Source organism: Capricornis sumatraensis, chromosome 1 (genome assembly GCF_032405125.1).
Source record: "Capricornis sumatraensis isolate serow.1 chromosome 1, serow.2, whole genome shotgun sequence".
Lineage (NCBI taxonomy): Eukaryota > Metazoa > Chordata > Mammalia > Artiodactyla > Bovidae > Capricornis > Capricornis sumatraensis.
The window spans coordinates 104,317,438-104,333,005 of record NC_091069.1 but is presented as its reverse complement, the minus strand read 5'-3'; the positions used below and the strand labels follow the sequence as shown (position 1 = coordinate 104,333,005).

General features: G+C 52.4%; 1 protein-coding gene across 1 annotated transcript; it reads left to right on the top strand.

The window, feature by feature from the left end:
* Positions 1–2,007: 2,007 nt before the first annotated feature.
* On the top strand, positions 2,008–15,367 carry LOC138075583 (myelin and lymphocyte protein-like). The gene is made up of 4 exons (XM_068967438.1): positions 2,008–2,100; positions 11,006–11,173; positions 12,287–12,409; positions 15,272–15,367. Exons 1-4 carry the CDS (start codon positions 2,008–2,010, stop codon positions 15,365–15,367), a joined length of 480 nt encoding a protein of 159 aa, XP_068823539.1.
* The last annotated feature ends 201 nt before the right edge of the window (positions 15,368–15,568 follow it).

The following is a 15,568-nucleotide window of genomic DNA, read 5'->3' as shown; positions in this document are numbered from 1 at the left end:
TGTACACAGATCATCCTTTGGGTGCATGGTGCTCCAAGCATTGGGTGCTAAGTCGCTTCAGTCACTTCAATCCCACCCTTTGCAACCCTACGGACTATAGCCCACCAAGCTCCTCTGGCCATGGGATTTCCCAGGCAAGAATACTGGAGCGGGTTGCCACTTCTCTAGAGGAACTTTCCAACCCAGGAATCGAATCCTCATCTCCTGTGTCTCCTGCCCTGGCAGGCGGGTTCTTTACCACTAGCGCTTCCTGGTAAGCTCAGATCAGCCTTTGATTTGGGTCAGATCCCAGGTGCAACTTGCTGGGCAGGTGGCAAATTCTGCTGCAGAGCTACAATGTCCCACCCCTCTTTGGGACAGGGAGATTGAGTCAGATTAGTCTCAGGGCTGAATGGGGGGACAAGACTAAGTTGAGATATGCTTTATACTATTTAGTTTGATGTAGTTACTTTAAAAAGACAAAAGAAGGGGAAGTATTTTTAATCTTAAATGAGAAGAGGAAAAAACTCTTGAGTTTTTCTTTTTCTACATCCAGAATTCAAACCACCATGGCCTGTGTTTTTTAGCAGGTTTGTCTTCGAGGCAACTAACACCAATTTTTAAAGTTCTGATTCTATGATGAGGCTCATTAACACATACAAGAGAGCAACAGAAGATGAGATGGTTGGATAGCATCACCTATTCAACGGACAAGAACTTGGCAATCTCTGGGAGATGGTGAGGGACAGGGAGGCCTGGCGTGCTGCAGTCCCTGGAGTCGCAAAGAGTTGGACACAACTTAGCGACTAAACAAAAACATATACACAATTTTGCCTCTTTCCTCCTGAGCCCAGCCTGCCTTTGGCCTTTCCAGCTCTGCCCCAGGAGCCACTCTGGTCCCCACAGAGATCATAGTCTTTCCAGCCTTCAAGACTCTCCAGGCGCACCTTGCCCCCCTCTTCTTGCTCAGGCTCTCCTCCCTGTCCTCTTGCAGAACCCATCTGTGCTGTTTCCTTCTGCCCTGAATGTCTCGGCTCTTCCCCCTGCTCCCCCAGCAGAGTGGCTCTGACCCCTTCAGGGATTGCCATATCTATCTGGCAGCTTCCCAGCGTGAGGAGCAGGGCCTGACCATCCTCCGGGGCCAGTGCCTGCTGCTCCTCTGCAGGGAAGGCTGCCTCCTCCCTCCAGGTAACCACTGCTCACTCCTCAAGGGTCCCTTCCTCCACAAGCTCCCTGGACCCCGAGCCCAAGCCAGGCTGGGCTGGTGGGTGCTCTTGGGTCTCCCTGCACTCTCCTCCCAGCATCAAATGAGGTCATGTGAACAAAGAACCTATGGGGTCCTAGGCACTTACCAAGAACTGGGCAGTGCTGGCTTCCTCCCGGCTCCAAGGTTCAAGGCCGCAGTGACTGCCCTTAATCCATCACCCAGCAGCTCCAGCGCACAGTGCAGGGACCACGGGGCAGGGTTCCCAGTGCTGGCTACTGGGGCTCAGGGAAAGGGGATGGGAAGCCAGAGCGAGTCTCAGTACCGTCCCTGCAGCTGTGGGCAGGACTGGGAACTGGCGCTTCCTGGAGCCTGGAACCAGAGGTCACAGATGCTAACTCACCCAGCAGAAAGACGAAAGAAGTCCGCCCTGAGGACAGCTGGAGCAATGGTAACTGGAGGAGTGCGAAGACAAGGAGTTCTGAGTGCTGGTTTTTGAGAGATCATTCTTAAGGGATGGTGACCATCACTTGCTAAGACCCAAAGTGTGCGAAGCGCCTAGCCTAAGTGGTTTTGTTAGGCTCGGGTTTGGAGGTGGAGCGCAGACCTGGGACGCAGGAGCCGAGTCCCCGCCCCTACTCCCGGGTGGTTCAGGGCGAAGCCCGACGGTCTAGGGCGGCAGCGGCCTGGGGCTCCTCTTTCCTTGGCCCCGAAATTCCGGCCTCAACCCTCGCGGGTGCACCCGGCTCCCGGAGCAAATGCTCGGTCAGCGCGGAGCCAGAGACGCGCGCCTCTGATTCCGAGGCGGACACCCGCGCGCCTGCATGGCCACCGGAACGGCTTCGGGCGGCCGCAGCCTGCCCAGGGGTTCTGCGGTCTTCACCACCTTCCCCGACCTGCTCTTCATCTTCGAGTTTGTGAGTCGCGGAGGACCAGGGAGGGCGGGCTGCGACGGGATGGGGTGGGCAGTGCCGCGCGCGCTCTCCCCTGGAGAGCGCCCTGGTCCGGGCACTGGGTTGGGTAGAGAAGGAGAGTGAGGACTGTCTCTTCCCCACCGCCACACGCAGTCTTCTGGCCCCTTCTAGCCCCCGGGGAGACCGTCACCGGGGCCTAGGTGGAGAAACCAAACACACGGCTCAGTGGTCGGAAGCTGGCCCGGGTCCACCGGCAGAGCGCCAGTACCAAAGCTGCGCTCCCAACTTGCTTCCCATGGGCTTGGCGATCGACGTCCTTGTAGAGGCGCCCAGTTCTCTCCATGGTTAGGAATTTGTTTTAAAAATATAAAAATCGGCAAAAGAAAGATTAAGTATTACCAAAAGAGGTGTGGAGATAGGGCTGGTGTTGGAGGAGAAACCGAATCCGGATTATTTTCTCTTGGACGTTTCTGGCGAGTGAACGGAATTTTGGCAATCTGGAAATGATAAAAGCGGCCGTGGTTTGCTCGCCACAGTCATTGTGCCCAGTGTGAGGGATGGAGGGAGGGAGAGGGGCCTGGGAGAGCCGGGTGACCTTGAGCACCCAAGGACTCCTTCCCCTGCAGCTGGTCCCTCCTTACACTGCAGCCGCACAGCCTCAGGCTGCGGGAAAGCACTTCCTCCTCGGGGCTCCTGTGAAGCGCTCCCTGTGGGACTCAGCCTAAACTTCCCAGGGCCTCGCCTTAGGCGGTGGAGGGGTGGCAGGCAGGCTGTATTGCTTCTGCGGCTTTAACGCCAGAAGCCTCGAGTCTCATTTCCCTGCAACCCCACCGCCGAAATGGCCGCCTGGAGAGTCCGTTGGTAAAGAAAACGTCCAAACCTGTTTAGAAACGGGACCCCAGCTTCTTGTCTCCTGATTGTCAAGGAGATGTGAACAGCAAAGGGGGCAGGTTCTGTCTTCCCTGGAGGGTTGGGGGAGGTGGCAGAAGGGGTCAAGGTAGCCTGGTCAAGGAGCTGACATCTAGGAGAGGCCCTGGACACCTCTGGAGCTAGCCAGCCACACCATTTGTAGGTGGGGACACTCAGGCCCAGCGTGGAAAGGACTGGCATCCACTAGAATGTTCCTTCCCAGACCACTCATCTCTGCTTCCAGTCAGCACTGAGCCTGTGCTTGCTCAAGGTTTCTGGAAATGATCCTGTAGAACCTAAGACCAGGGAATAAGTAGTGAATGGGTGGTTCCTTCAGAGCCTACTGTATTTACAAAGGCAAGTTTTGTGACCGAAAGAGACGCTGGCTAAAGGTGAGGGGCGGCGGGGCAGAGAGAATTTTTAAGCAACAAGAGGACTTGCTAGTGTCTCGTAGGTTGCCCTGATGAGCGGCTTGCTCTGCCTTTGTAACTGTTTGGGGGGCATTATAACAAGAGCCAGGAGTGTGTTAGTTGGGCTTCATGCAGAAGACTCTGGTGCACCCTCCTCCTCTTGCGCAGACAAGGTCTGGCTCAGGTGGCAGCAAGTGTGTGTGCTGGGGGTAGGGGGATCCTGGCATCACAGAAGGGACCTCCCAGTGCCCTCTGCCGCCTTTGTCATCACAGATTAGTGGATGGAGTGCCAGAGTGAAGGATGAGCCCAGCCTGCTGGGGGGAGTCCTAGGTGATGAGGAGGATCTCCCTAAATCAACAAAAGTAGAAAACCAGGTGTAGGAAATCTCAGCTCTATGGACTACCTGAAATGCGTCATTTTGATGCCTGCAGATAGTAGCGGCTTCTAAGAAAAATGTCTCCTTTACCCCAAATACTTCTCTCACACCTGTCTTAGAAGTAATTTTTTTCTCTTCCTCATCAGCCCCTGCTTTCAGGATCACACCCCTCCCACTTCTAGAGGGCCCTGATGCCTCAGTGCCATCCCAAATTTTTTACTTCCTCCTTTAATTGGGGATGGGTTCACTGGGTGCCTGGGAGGGCAGAAAAGAAAGCAGATGCCCGTTCTTTATATTTTCGTCTGTACAAGTGGTACACATACAAAGCTGTACGTGTTTTGATGTGTGGAAAGAGAACTAAAGGGCCTAGGAAGGAGCTGGCCAATCTGGGAGGGTTGTTTATGTTTTTTTAATTATGAACTGTTTCAACAACAAAACATATACAACCCAGTTAAGAAGATGGACAAAGGACTTGAATACACAGTACTCCAAAGAAGACATGCAAATGGTCAATAAGCACGTGAAAAGATACCCATCATCATTCATCATTAGGAAAATGAAATCAAAGCCACAGTGACTACTGACCCGTTGTGCGACAGCTACTGAGCCTGCAGGCCCCGGAGCCTGCGCTCCTCAGCTGGAGGAAGCGCTGCCAAGAGCAGGCTGTGCGCTGCAGCTGGAGAGGGGCCCCGCCCCACAACTAGGGAAGAGCTTCCGCAGCAGTGAAAATAAAATTAATAAGTAAAATATTTTAAAAGCACAATGAGCTACTACTCCACGTGAAATTAGGACTACTGTTATCAAAAAACGGGAAAATACGTATTGGCTAAGATGTGGAGAAATTGGGACCCTCAGACATTGCTGGTGGGAATGTAAATTTGTTCACCTGCTATGAAACACACTTTGGTAATTCCTCAGAAGTAATTACCAGCCATCATCACGAAAATCTACGACAATGATGGAGAGGGTGTGGAGACAGGGAAATGCCTCCTGCACTGTTGGTGCAAACGTAAATCGGTACAACCTCTATAGAGGACAGTAGTATGGAGACTCCTTAGGAAACTAAAACAAAGCTGCCGTATGATACTGCAATCCCACTCCCGGGCGTATATCTGGAGAAAAACATGGTCTGAAAGGAAATGTCCACCTCAGTGTTCTTTGCAGCACAGTTTAAAATAGCCAAGAAATGAAAGCAATCTAAATGTCCATTGACAGATGAATAGGTAAAGAAGATGAGGCAAATACATGCAGTGGAATATTACTCAGCCATTTAAAAGCATGAAATAGTGCCAGCTGCAGCAACATCAGTGGGCCTGGAGATGACCATACGAAGTGAACTAAGTCAGATATCCCATGATATTGCTTATGTGCAAATCTTTTAAAAAGTATACAGATGGACTTATTTATAACAGAAACAGACTCACAGAGAATAAACGGCTACCCGGGGGAAGGGTCGGGGGCAGGGATAGATTGGAAGTTTGGGATAGACATGTACACACTGCTATATTTTAAATAGATAACCAACAAGGACCTACTGTATAGCACAGGGCACTCTGCTCAATATCATTTAATAACCTAAATTGGAAAAGAATTTGAAAAAGAAGAGGTGCATGTGTATGTATAGATGAGTCACTTAGCTCCACACTCGAAACGAACACAACTTTGTTAATCATCCATCCTCCGATGTAAAATTAAAATTTCTAATTAAAATTTTAAAAACATAATAATAATCACCACATGACCCAGCAAGTCCAAACCTAGGTTTATGACCGAAAGAATTGAATACAGAGAGCTGAATAGGTTCATAAACATGCATGTTTATAGCAGCTCCATTCACAATAACGAACAGGTGGGAATAGCCCAGATGTCCCATCAGCGGGTGAATTAATAAAGAAACTGTGACATTCCATGCAATGGAATATTACTCAGCCTTAGAAACGAAGGAGGCACTGATCCAAACTGTAGAGTTAATAAATCTGAAACCGCCATGCTGAGAAACCGACACAAAAGGTCACATGGTGCAGGATCCCATTTATATGAAAGGCACAGAATAGAGAAAGCTATAGACACAGAAATCAAATCAGTGGTTTCCCAGGGCCTGAGCAGAGAGGGAAACGGGGAGGAGTTTAATGGGCATGGTGCTTCCTTTTGGGGTGATAAAATGTTTTGGAGTTAGAGATGGCGGACTGCACAGCATCATCAGTGTATTAAATACCACCGACTGGTCAAGGTGAAATGGTTCATTTCCTGTTGTGCCAATTCCACGTCTGTTTTTTCCAGGTTCGATGCATGAGACAGGGTGCTCGGTGCTGGTGCACTGGGATGACCCAGAGGGATGGGATGGGGAGGGAGGTGGGAGGGGGGTTCAGGATGGAGAACACATGTACACCCGTGGTGGATTCATGTCAATGTATGGCAAAACCAATACAATATTGTAAAGTAATTAGCCTCCAAAAATAAATAAATAAATAAAAAGCGAATCTAAAAATAAGAAGAAGAATAATTTATTTATTTGGGCTGAGCTGGGCCGTCGCTGCTGTGCGGGCTCCTCTGGTTATGGGAGCGGGCTGACTCCCACCGTGGTGTGTGGGTGCCTCCTCTTCTCGCCACGCACAGGCTCGAGGGCAAGCGGGCCTCAGCCGCACGGGCTCCAGGGCACAGGCTCAGTAGCGGCCCACGGACTTAAGTGCTCCGAGCCACGAGGGCTCTTCCCAGACCAGAGTTCAAACCGGCCTCTCCTGTATTGGCAGGTGGGTTCTTTACCACTGAGCCACCAGGGAAACCCCTCCACTTCAGCTTCTTAAAAATTAAGAACTATTTCAAACATTATAGAAAAGTATATATAATATTTTTGGAGAAGGAAATGGTAACCCACTCCAGTATTCTTGCCTGGAGAATTCCATGGAAAGAGAAGCCTGGCAGGCTACAGTCCATGGGGCTGCAAAGAGCTGGACACAACAGAGTGGCTGACACTACACCATATACAATACTTTAATGAATACCCTTGTACTTATCTCTGTTTTGTCAAATCTTAATGTTCCGCTCAGTATTAAGGGAATAGAACTTTCAGATGACATCTAAGCCCCCTGGCTACTCTGCTTATTACTGTCTCTTCTTCCAGCTACAGAACCACCCCTAAGCTGAATGTGTGTTCAAGGGTAAAACTTGACTGCACCCCTGACTCCCTATGACACACGTGGTGTGGTTTCATGTTTTCTCACTTTATGGAAGTTTCGTTGCCCTCTACATATCCTTCTGCAACAGGCTTTTCATGCAGCCTTGTTCTGAGGTTCACACATGCTGACGCTCTTTATGCATCTTCTGTTGATGGGCGTTTGGGTGATTTCCAATCTGCTTCATTTTGATATTGCAGACGGCACTGCCAAAGAACATTCTTGGATGTTGGGAATTTCTTTCAGGAACACACACACTGGGTCATAGGGGTTGCACATCCTCCTATTCCCAAATGTTAGCACATCAGTGTCCAAAAGGGTTATTCCCCCTTCCACAGCCCAGGAGCAGAGTTACCAAGAAGCTAACAAATATTAATTAAGCTCAGGACCCCTGCTTGCGCAGACTGTTTCCAAGACTCTGGCTTGCTTTGCATTCTTTTAGAAAGAAGGTTCCCATATTGTATAACCTTCCTGACTCCCACCAGCAGCTTATCAAAGGCTCCATTGTTCCCGGACCTTGCCTCACTTGGTAGAGTCAGACTGTAATTTTCTGCTAGTCCAACAGGTGTGAAAGGCTTGATCAGCTTTTTAAAATCTGTGGTCCAGTGAATTGTTGCTTACTCCCAGGCCATACTCCCATACCTGACTTCCCAATAGCCTGGGAGTTGCAGATGCCAGACCTTCAGCCTCCAGGTCAGCAGGGTGGACACCACTCCCCCCACAAGACCAGGAAACTGCCCAGGAGCAGGGAAGAGTGGTATCTTGGGTGGGGAATGGCAGCTCTCCCTGGGCCTGCACCCCTACCCTGGAGCTCCTGACCTCTGAAGGCTGCAGGGCCGTCACAGGAAGAGGGAGACAGGCACGACAGGGTGGTGTAAGCCTGTCTCTCTGAGCCACACACACCACGCAGCTGTTGCCAGAAGTGGGGTCACGGGGCGGGGGGGGGCGGGGAATGGGGGAGGGGCACTTCCTCTGCAGTTCCCCAGCCCCAGGGCCGAAGGACAGCTGGCAGCAGGAGCAAGGCTCGTGAGGCAGTCTCCTCTCCACCACTGTGGCTCTTCTCCCGGCCATTCTAGAGCCGACCCTACATACGAGGGCAGTGTCATGGTGAGCTGCCCTTGTGTCACCTTGTGTAAAAGTCACACACACGCAGGGGTGTGTGACCTGGGCTCCACAGCCAGCCTGTCGAAGCTGGCACTCAGCAGCTGTGGCGATGTGAGCAGGCAACTGTGCCTCAGTGTTTGCATCAATAAAATGGGGACATGGCAATATAAACCTGTGGGATGCTGTGAGGAATAAGTGAATGTCATATACACAAAGCTCTTAAGACAAGTGATGCACACAGTTACTGCTCAGTAGCAATCAGGTGCAATTATTAATTTATTAATGCCTCAAATGCATGGTCTGAGATCACCTGGCTAGTGTGTGCTGAAAGGGGGCAAGTGGGGAGAGGGCAGGGGCAGTAAGAATGATCCACACCACCTTTTCTTTAGATGCCCTTCTCAGGCAGAACCCTGAGTAGATTTGGGGGTGGGTGAGGCTGTTGAGGGAACATTCAACTTGTCTCTGGGTCAAGTACCACACAGATAACCTATCTCAATTAGGGCATCCCAAAGACTCTTCTCCCCAAAGAGGGGAAATGGAGGGCAGAAGTGGGCATGTCCTCTGCCAGGAGCTGCTCTGGCCAGCCTGACCAGGGGTGGTGACCAAGGAGAAGAGGATGCTGTGGCTGCCCCTCCGGTCTTGTGCCTTCAGGCTGGCACCAGCACGGTGCCAGGACCCTGGGGAAAGCTCTGTGAATTCTGAGCATGTATTAATAGCAAATTGCTATATCTGCCAGAAGGCGTAGGAGCAGTTACCACTGGGCCTGTCGTGTCAGTTTATCACTGTCTGGCAGGGCACTGTTTCAGGGCGAGGGCACCCCTGGCACTAAACCTTGCCCCCAATCTCCCAGAGCCTCCGTCGTGCCCTCCAGCTGCCTGCTGATAAGCCAGACACTGTGGATCGAGGGACCTGGCCAGAAGGGGGCCACCCAACCAGCTCTTACGTCTTAGGACTCCTCCCTAAGACAGACCAGCCCTCAGTGGTCTCCATTCACGGTGCCCCACTGTGGGTGCCGGTGCGGCTAAGTCCTTCATACCCCGCTGACCTGGAAGCCCACTCTGAGAGCACCCTTTCCTGTACTGCAGGCCAGTCCTGGGGTCTGTTCCCTGCCTGATGCGTGACTCTGCCCATGTCCCTGGCACACACACACGGGGCTCTCTGAGACACTAGTTCTCAGCATGCGTCCACAGGGAAGGGACTGGCATTTATCTCCTACCTGGCCAAGGTGTATGAATCAGAAGAGAATCCTCGACCGCAAGGGCAGAAGGGTAAAACCGACGCCCACACCCTTCCCGAAGAGAGAGCCTGGGGCCCTGCAGAGCAGCGCCGTTGGCTGGGGCGCTCTGCTCACTGCTGCAGGCGCACTGCTGTGAGCTCACCACGCTGCCGGCCCCCTCGGTGCCTCCCATCAGATCTCCTGTTTCACTTGCACAGAACCCACTCCTGTCTGATCTAAGCGTCCAAGGATTTTATTTTTTTTGTCTCTTACGGCTGACATTCATATTTTTCATGAAACTTCTTATTCCTCTGTATCCTGCTGGGTAAAGCCAGTGGGCACAGGAAGGGAAGAAGGTCCATCCAAACGAGGGCAAGCCTGTCTACAAGCCCTTGGCTTTGTGGATCTGAGGTCATGACCTCTACATCTGTCCTTACGCTCCTGGAGCTCCCTGACCCTGAGGACAGCAAGCAGAGTGTCATCTGGATAATGACGAGGAAAAGAGTACTTCTCTCATGCCTGCCCTAGGTCATCCAAGACCAGGCCCTCTTGGGTCCTTCCCACTCCTGCCACGCCTCCAGTAGATAGAGTGCTTCCTGGACTTGGTCATTTAGGGGCCAACTTTTTTTAATGCTAATAGCATAGTGTAGCTAATTCATTTTGCAAAGTAAAGACCAAAAGGATCAACTGGTCACTACCATTTTATAAAAGAAAGGATATTTTTATATCAAAAATACTGGCTGTTATTCAGTTGCTCAGTCATGTCCGATTCTGTGACCCCATGGAGTACAGCACACCAGGTTTCCCTGTCCTTCACCATCTCCCGGAGTTTGCTCACACTCACATCCATTGAGTCAGTGATGCCATCCAACCACCTCATCCTCTGTCATCCCCTTCTCCTCCTGCCTTCAATCTTTCCAGCATCAGGGTCTTTTCCAATGAGTTGGCTCTTTGCATCAGGTAGCTAAAATATTGGAGCTTCAGCATCAGTTCGGTTCCAGTGAATATTCAGGGTTGACCTCCTTTAGGACTGACTGGTTTGATCTCCTGGCAGTCCAAGAGATTCTCAAGAGTATTCTCCAGCACTACAATTCAAAAGCATCAAGTGTTTGGCACTCAGCCTTCTTTATAGTCCAGCTCTCACATCTGTACAGGATAACTGGGAAAACCATAGCTTTGACTATATGGGCCTTTGTCAGCAAAGTGATGTCTCTGCTTTCTAATACGCTATCCAGGTTTATCATACTTTTTCTTCCAAGGAGCAAGCATCTTTTAATTTCATGGTTGCAGTCACGGGATTTTGGAGCCCAAGAAAACAAAAGCTACAACAGTCTCCACTGTTTCCCCATCTATTTGCCATGAAGTGATGGGACCGGATGCCATGGTCTTAGTGTTTTAAGTTTTAAGCCAGCTTTTTCACTCTCCTCTTTTACCTTCATCAAGAGGCTCTTTAGTTCCTCTTTGCTTTCTGCCATCCAAAAATTAGGAAGGATATAACCTCAGAACTAGCTCTTCTAATGATAAAACTGGATGGCATAAATCCTTTCTAGTGCTAACAAAATTTTGCCTTGTATATGACTCAGTTTGCCCATCTCACAAATGGTTCAGTATGAGGATTAACCGAGTTAGTATTTGTGAAGAGCCCCGGCTCCCCAGAGTGACCTCTGGGCCTGGGCTCTCCTGGTCTGACCGTCACCCCTTCTCTCCCTCCCTCTGCAGGTCTCTGGGGGGCTGGTGTGGATCCTCATTCTCTTGACCCAGGTGCCTGTCCCCCTGGTCCAGGGCTGGGTCCTGTTCGTGTCTGTGTCCTGCTTCGTAGCCACCACTCTCCTGCTTTTCCTCTACACTGTTGGTGCCCATAAGAACTGGAATTTCTGGATCACCCTGGTGAGTCCAGCCCTGCATGTCTGGGGCAGGGGGTAGTGATGGACGCTCTCCCCCGGGAGGCGGGCTTTCCCAGTGCTGGGTGAGGAGCCCTGTTGGTGTCTCCTGCCCGCCCTCCAAGGCCGAGCGGCCCACAGCAGCCCAGGGCTCCCGCGGCAGGAGGCTGACTGACGCTGTCCCTGCCTGGGTCTCCGGGGCCTGCTCTGCCTTCTCCTCTGCCATCACCCCTTTCCTGGAAACCAGCAGCCCAACATCCCTCCCTGTCCCTCCTGCACCTGCCAGGGGTCGGTCGGCCTCTCCCACCACCCAGAAGGGCTGGCTTTCGCCTCCGGGGAGGGGCCGGGGCTCCGGGGGTGGGTCCTGCTGCCCAGTGTGAGGCGTGCTCACTGCCCCGCTCCCGTCCCCGCCTCTAACGCGGGGTCACCAGAGAGGAGCCTGGCCGGGGAAGAGGGATGGCCTGTGATCTCCCTTCCGCATGAATTCTGCCTTGAGGGCCGTGAAGAGGGGAAACTGACACCTGGGCCACCTGCCCTGACCTCCCCTGGATGGGGGTGGGGCCGTTAGCCAGGCCTCTTACTCTTCAAAGGCCTGCAGCCTAGACTTTAGAAACCCCCTCCATTCACAACTACTCAAAGCCCGTTCTAGTACTTTTTTCCTTTTAACTATACCTGGAGCCCCACTAAACTACTCCCCAAAACGAACAACAAAACAACGGACACGGCCTAACCTTTTCACTCTGCACTGGCGCCAAGACCACATCTGAGCTCCGGACTGTGACCTTGCAAAACACATCTCACGTCCAAAACTAATTTCCAACAATCCAAGAGGCCCTCTCCCAACCCTTACTAGATCTCATCTCAGGTAAAAGTCCCTCCTCCTTTAAAGTCCTTAGTCTGGCTCCCAAACCAAGGAGCAGCCCTGGTTAATCAGTCCTTGTGAGGTGGGGGCTGGGGGTGGATCGGAGGTTGGGCGGGGAAGGGGCAAAAGGAAGCCACGGAGGCTAACAGAGGGGCCTGGCCAGGCAGGCACAGGCGGGGCCAGTGGGCCCCCCGGGACCATAGCTGCCCACGCCACCACTGGCACCCCATCTCTCTGATGGCCCTTTCTGACCTGCAGGACACAGCCTACCATTGCCTCGCCGCCCTGTTTTACTTCAGCGCCTCTGCCCTGGAAACTCTGGTCACTATCGGCCTGCAAGACGACATATACAGACATTACAGTGAAAACATCTCCGCTGTGGTGAGTCCTCAGCTCAGCCTCAGTGTCCACAGCTCCGGCTGCCCACCGACGGGGCTTCTGAGCAGAAGGGTTCCTGAGTCCTCCCTGCTGGTTCTTAGTTTGCTTGATTCTCAACCAAGTAAACCTTCCCCCTCGTTTCTGGAAAAACAAAGCCCCAGACGAGGGAACTGATGCGCCCAGACCCCCTCGGGCACAGTCAGAGCTGCAGTGCCCAGGCCCGCGCTAGCCGGGGGTCTGAGCCTGGGCGGGCTTTGACGGGGCAGACGTGGGAGGGGGCGTGACCGTGAGGGCCTGGCACTGTCGGAGCTCCTGTGAACAATCTCATTTTCCCCTCACAGCAGCCCGAGGATGCGGGTGCCGTTATCACACCCATTTCACAGACGGGGAACCAGGGCCCCAAGAGCTTGCACAACCCTACCTGGGGTGACCAGGAACTGGAGGGGCCGGGGGTCCAGGCCAACTGCTCTGTCACCCACACCGTTAGCACAGGTGTGAGCACAGAGTCTGCCCACCTGGGCTCCAGGCTGTCCCTGAGGGTCTTCCAGGGAAGCTTGTGGTCAGGGCGGGGGCAGTGTTGAGGCCAGGGATGGGAAACGGAGTGGCCAGTGCCTCCCAGGCCCTGGCTCTGGGGCTGCAGGGAGGCCCCTCCAGGCACAGCGTGTCCAGACCTCCAGCTGTGGGTGTCTGCTTCTGGGATTAGACCTTTGTCTCTTGTCCACGGTATCTCCTTCCTGACTTCTCTGAGAACCTGTGCAGTAAGAGGGTGTGAACTTCACACTCATTCTTTCTGCAAGTCTCTTGCGCCTTCTGGGCCTGAGTTCGCTCGCCTATAAAATGAGACAGCAATTCTTTTTGTTTCCCTGGAGGATGAGAGAGCTATTAAACCACTTCCTCCCAAGGCTTCCCAGGTAGCAATGGGTAGAACAGGGGCTGGAACCTCCCTCACCCCATTAGAATAGATGGGGTGAGACTGAGTCTCAGGGGCACCTTGCCTGCAGGTCCCTAAGCTCTAAAAGGAACATCCTCCCACTTCGGGGACAAGACCCCTTAGTGGGCCATGAGTTCATGACCTAATTTTCTCGTTGCTGAAATGGATCAGAATGACAGGGAGTTCAAGAGAGAGGGGACATATGTTGACGTATGGCAGAAACCAACACAATATTGTAAAGCAATTACCCTCCAATTAAAAATACATAAATTAAAAAAAAAAAAAGAATGGCAGGGAAGGAGAATGTATTGTTTCCTAGAACTCTTTTCCAGAGTTGTGCTTGTGTAGGCTTGCATCAGGGTGCTAATTCATATGAGACGCATTCCTAACCATAAACATTGTTTAAAAAGCAAGGAAAAGTTGAAGAAACATTACTCCTTACTTAGATTTCTAGGAAATCCTAGGTCAAATGTGATGACAGACCACAACATGACCATCCCAAGTGCCAAAGCTGTGTCCCCTCACACCTTTTGGGAAGGGTAGATGGGAGGGCAGCAGAGGACGAGATGGTTAGACAGCATCACTGACTCGGCGGACATGAACTTGAGCAAACGGGAGATGGTGAAGGACAAGGAAGCCTGGCGTGCTGCAGTCGATGGGATCACAGGGTCGGACACCACTGAGAGAACAACAGAACAGAGACTGAAATAAAACCCACGGGGTGGGCGCCGCTGGGCTCTGGGAAGGGGGTTAGTGCGGGTGCCCTTCCTGCTCCCAGAGGGACGGGTCTCGGGGAGAGAGCCTCGAAGCCTGTCTGCTAGCCTCCAGGGGCCCATCCCCTTCCCTGGGGAAGCTGCACGCTCCCCTCAGCTCCCAGCTGCTCCCCAGTTCCATTAGCAGGGCCCTCTCATGGTCCCTGGGACCCCCTCAGCTGTCCCACAGAGTGGGAGCCTCTCCCATATGGGTGCATCTCCCAAGAAGGCGCCCAGCTACAGCAAGGCAGCACCTGAGCTGCTCCTCCTCCCCTTGGGAGGGTCATCCGCCTCCTCCGTCATCCTCAGATGACTGTTCCCACACCCCACAGTAGAGAACCCGTAGGTACCTCCCTCATCCCAACCCCAGCAGCTGGAAACTCTTGACCCCACACCCAAGGCCAAGCCAGATGAAGATGTTTGCTTGTGGGCAGGCAGCCCTCGGGGCCAGCCGCTCCGAGCTGGGTGATAGGATAGACGGGGCCCAGGTGAAAAGATGGCAGGTCAGGGCCTTGACCAGGCACAGTGTGACCGTTTGCCACATTTCTCAGCCTCTGCTCCCAGCAGCTTTCTCAGTAAGCCCCTTCCTTTCAGTAAAAGCTCAACAGTCCTCCTTCCCGTGTCAGTCCCTCACTTCCTGTGTCCTGGCTTCCTGGCCTATGCTTGTGAAATTCAGGATCTTAGCGTAAAATTCTGGTGGGGGTCTGAGGATGTCCAGGCAGCAATGAGACCTTAACCAGAGCCAGCAAACCCACGCACACGGTCATATTCTCTGGGCCAAGGCTGCTGGAATCAAAGCTGGTGGACTCTGGTTGTCCTGGTGTGCAGGAAGGAAGTTTTCCATGAAGAGCAGGGGATATTTGCCTGCAAATATCTTTGGAGGGATATCTGAGGGCCCTTGTTTCCAACTGGGTGGCACCAAATGGAGACATGTGATGGCAGATGGTTGACTTTGCATGCCAAGGTCAGGAAATGCAACAGGCCACCTGGAGTTCGTGCCTAGAGCATTCTGGGCTACACTTGGGCTCTGAAGGAAAGGATGACTGTGTGAGTGACGGGAAGCAATGGCTGTCCACATACTTCAGGGCCAAGTGTCATGCAAGCAGCCAGCCCAGCTTGGAAGGCCCATGACTTGCCCTCTCACCAGGCACCCCCATTAATGGTTATTTTTCTTGGTTGCAGGTGTTTTCAATCATAGTCACACTGCTGTACATGGTCCATGCTGTGTTTTCTTTAATCAGATGCAAGGTTTCCTACAGGAACAGAGAACATTCCTGAAAACACAGACAGTGGTCACTAATCAGGCTGTCTTCCAGCATAACATTTGAGGCTGCAGAATTGCTCTCGATTGTGGAAAAATAAAACAAAAAGCGACGTTCTCTCTCTTTGTGGGTGCTATGTTGACTGTTCATGTACCTTAGTGTCAGGGTAAAGGGCTTGCTACCTTTAGCCTCCAAGAGTTGAGAAGTCTTTCTAGGG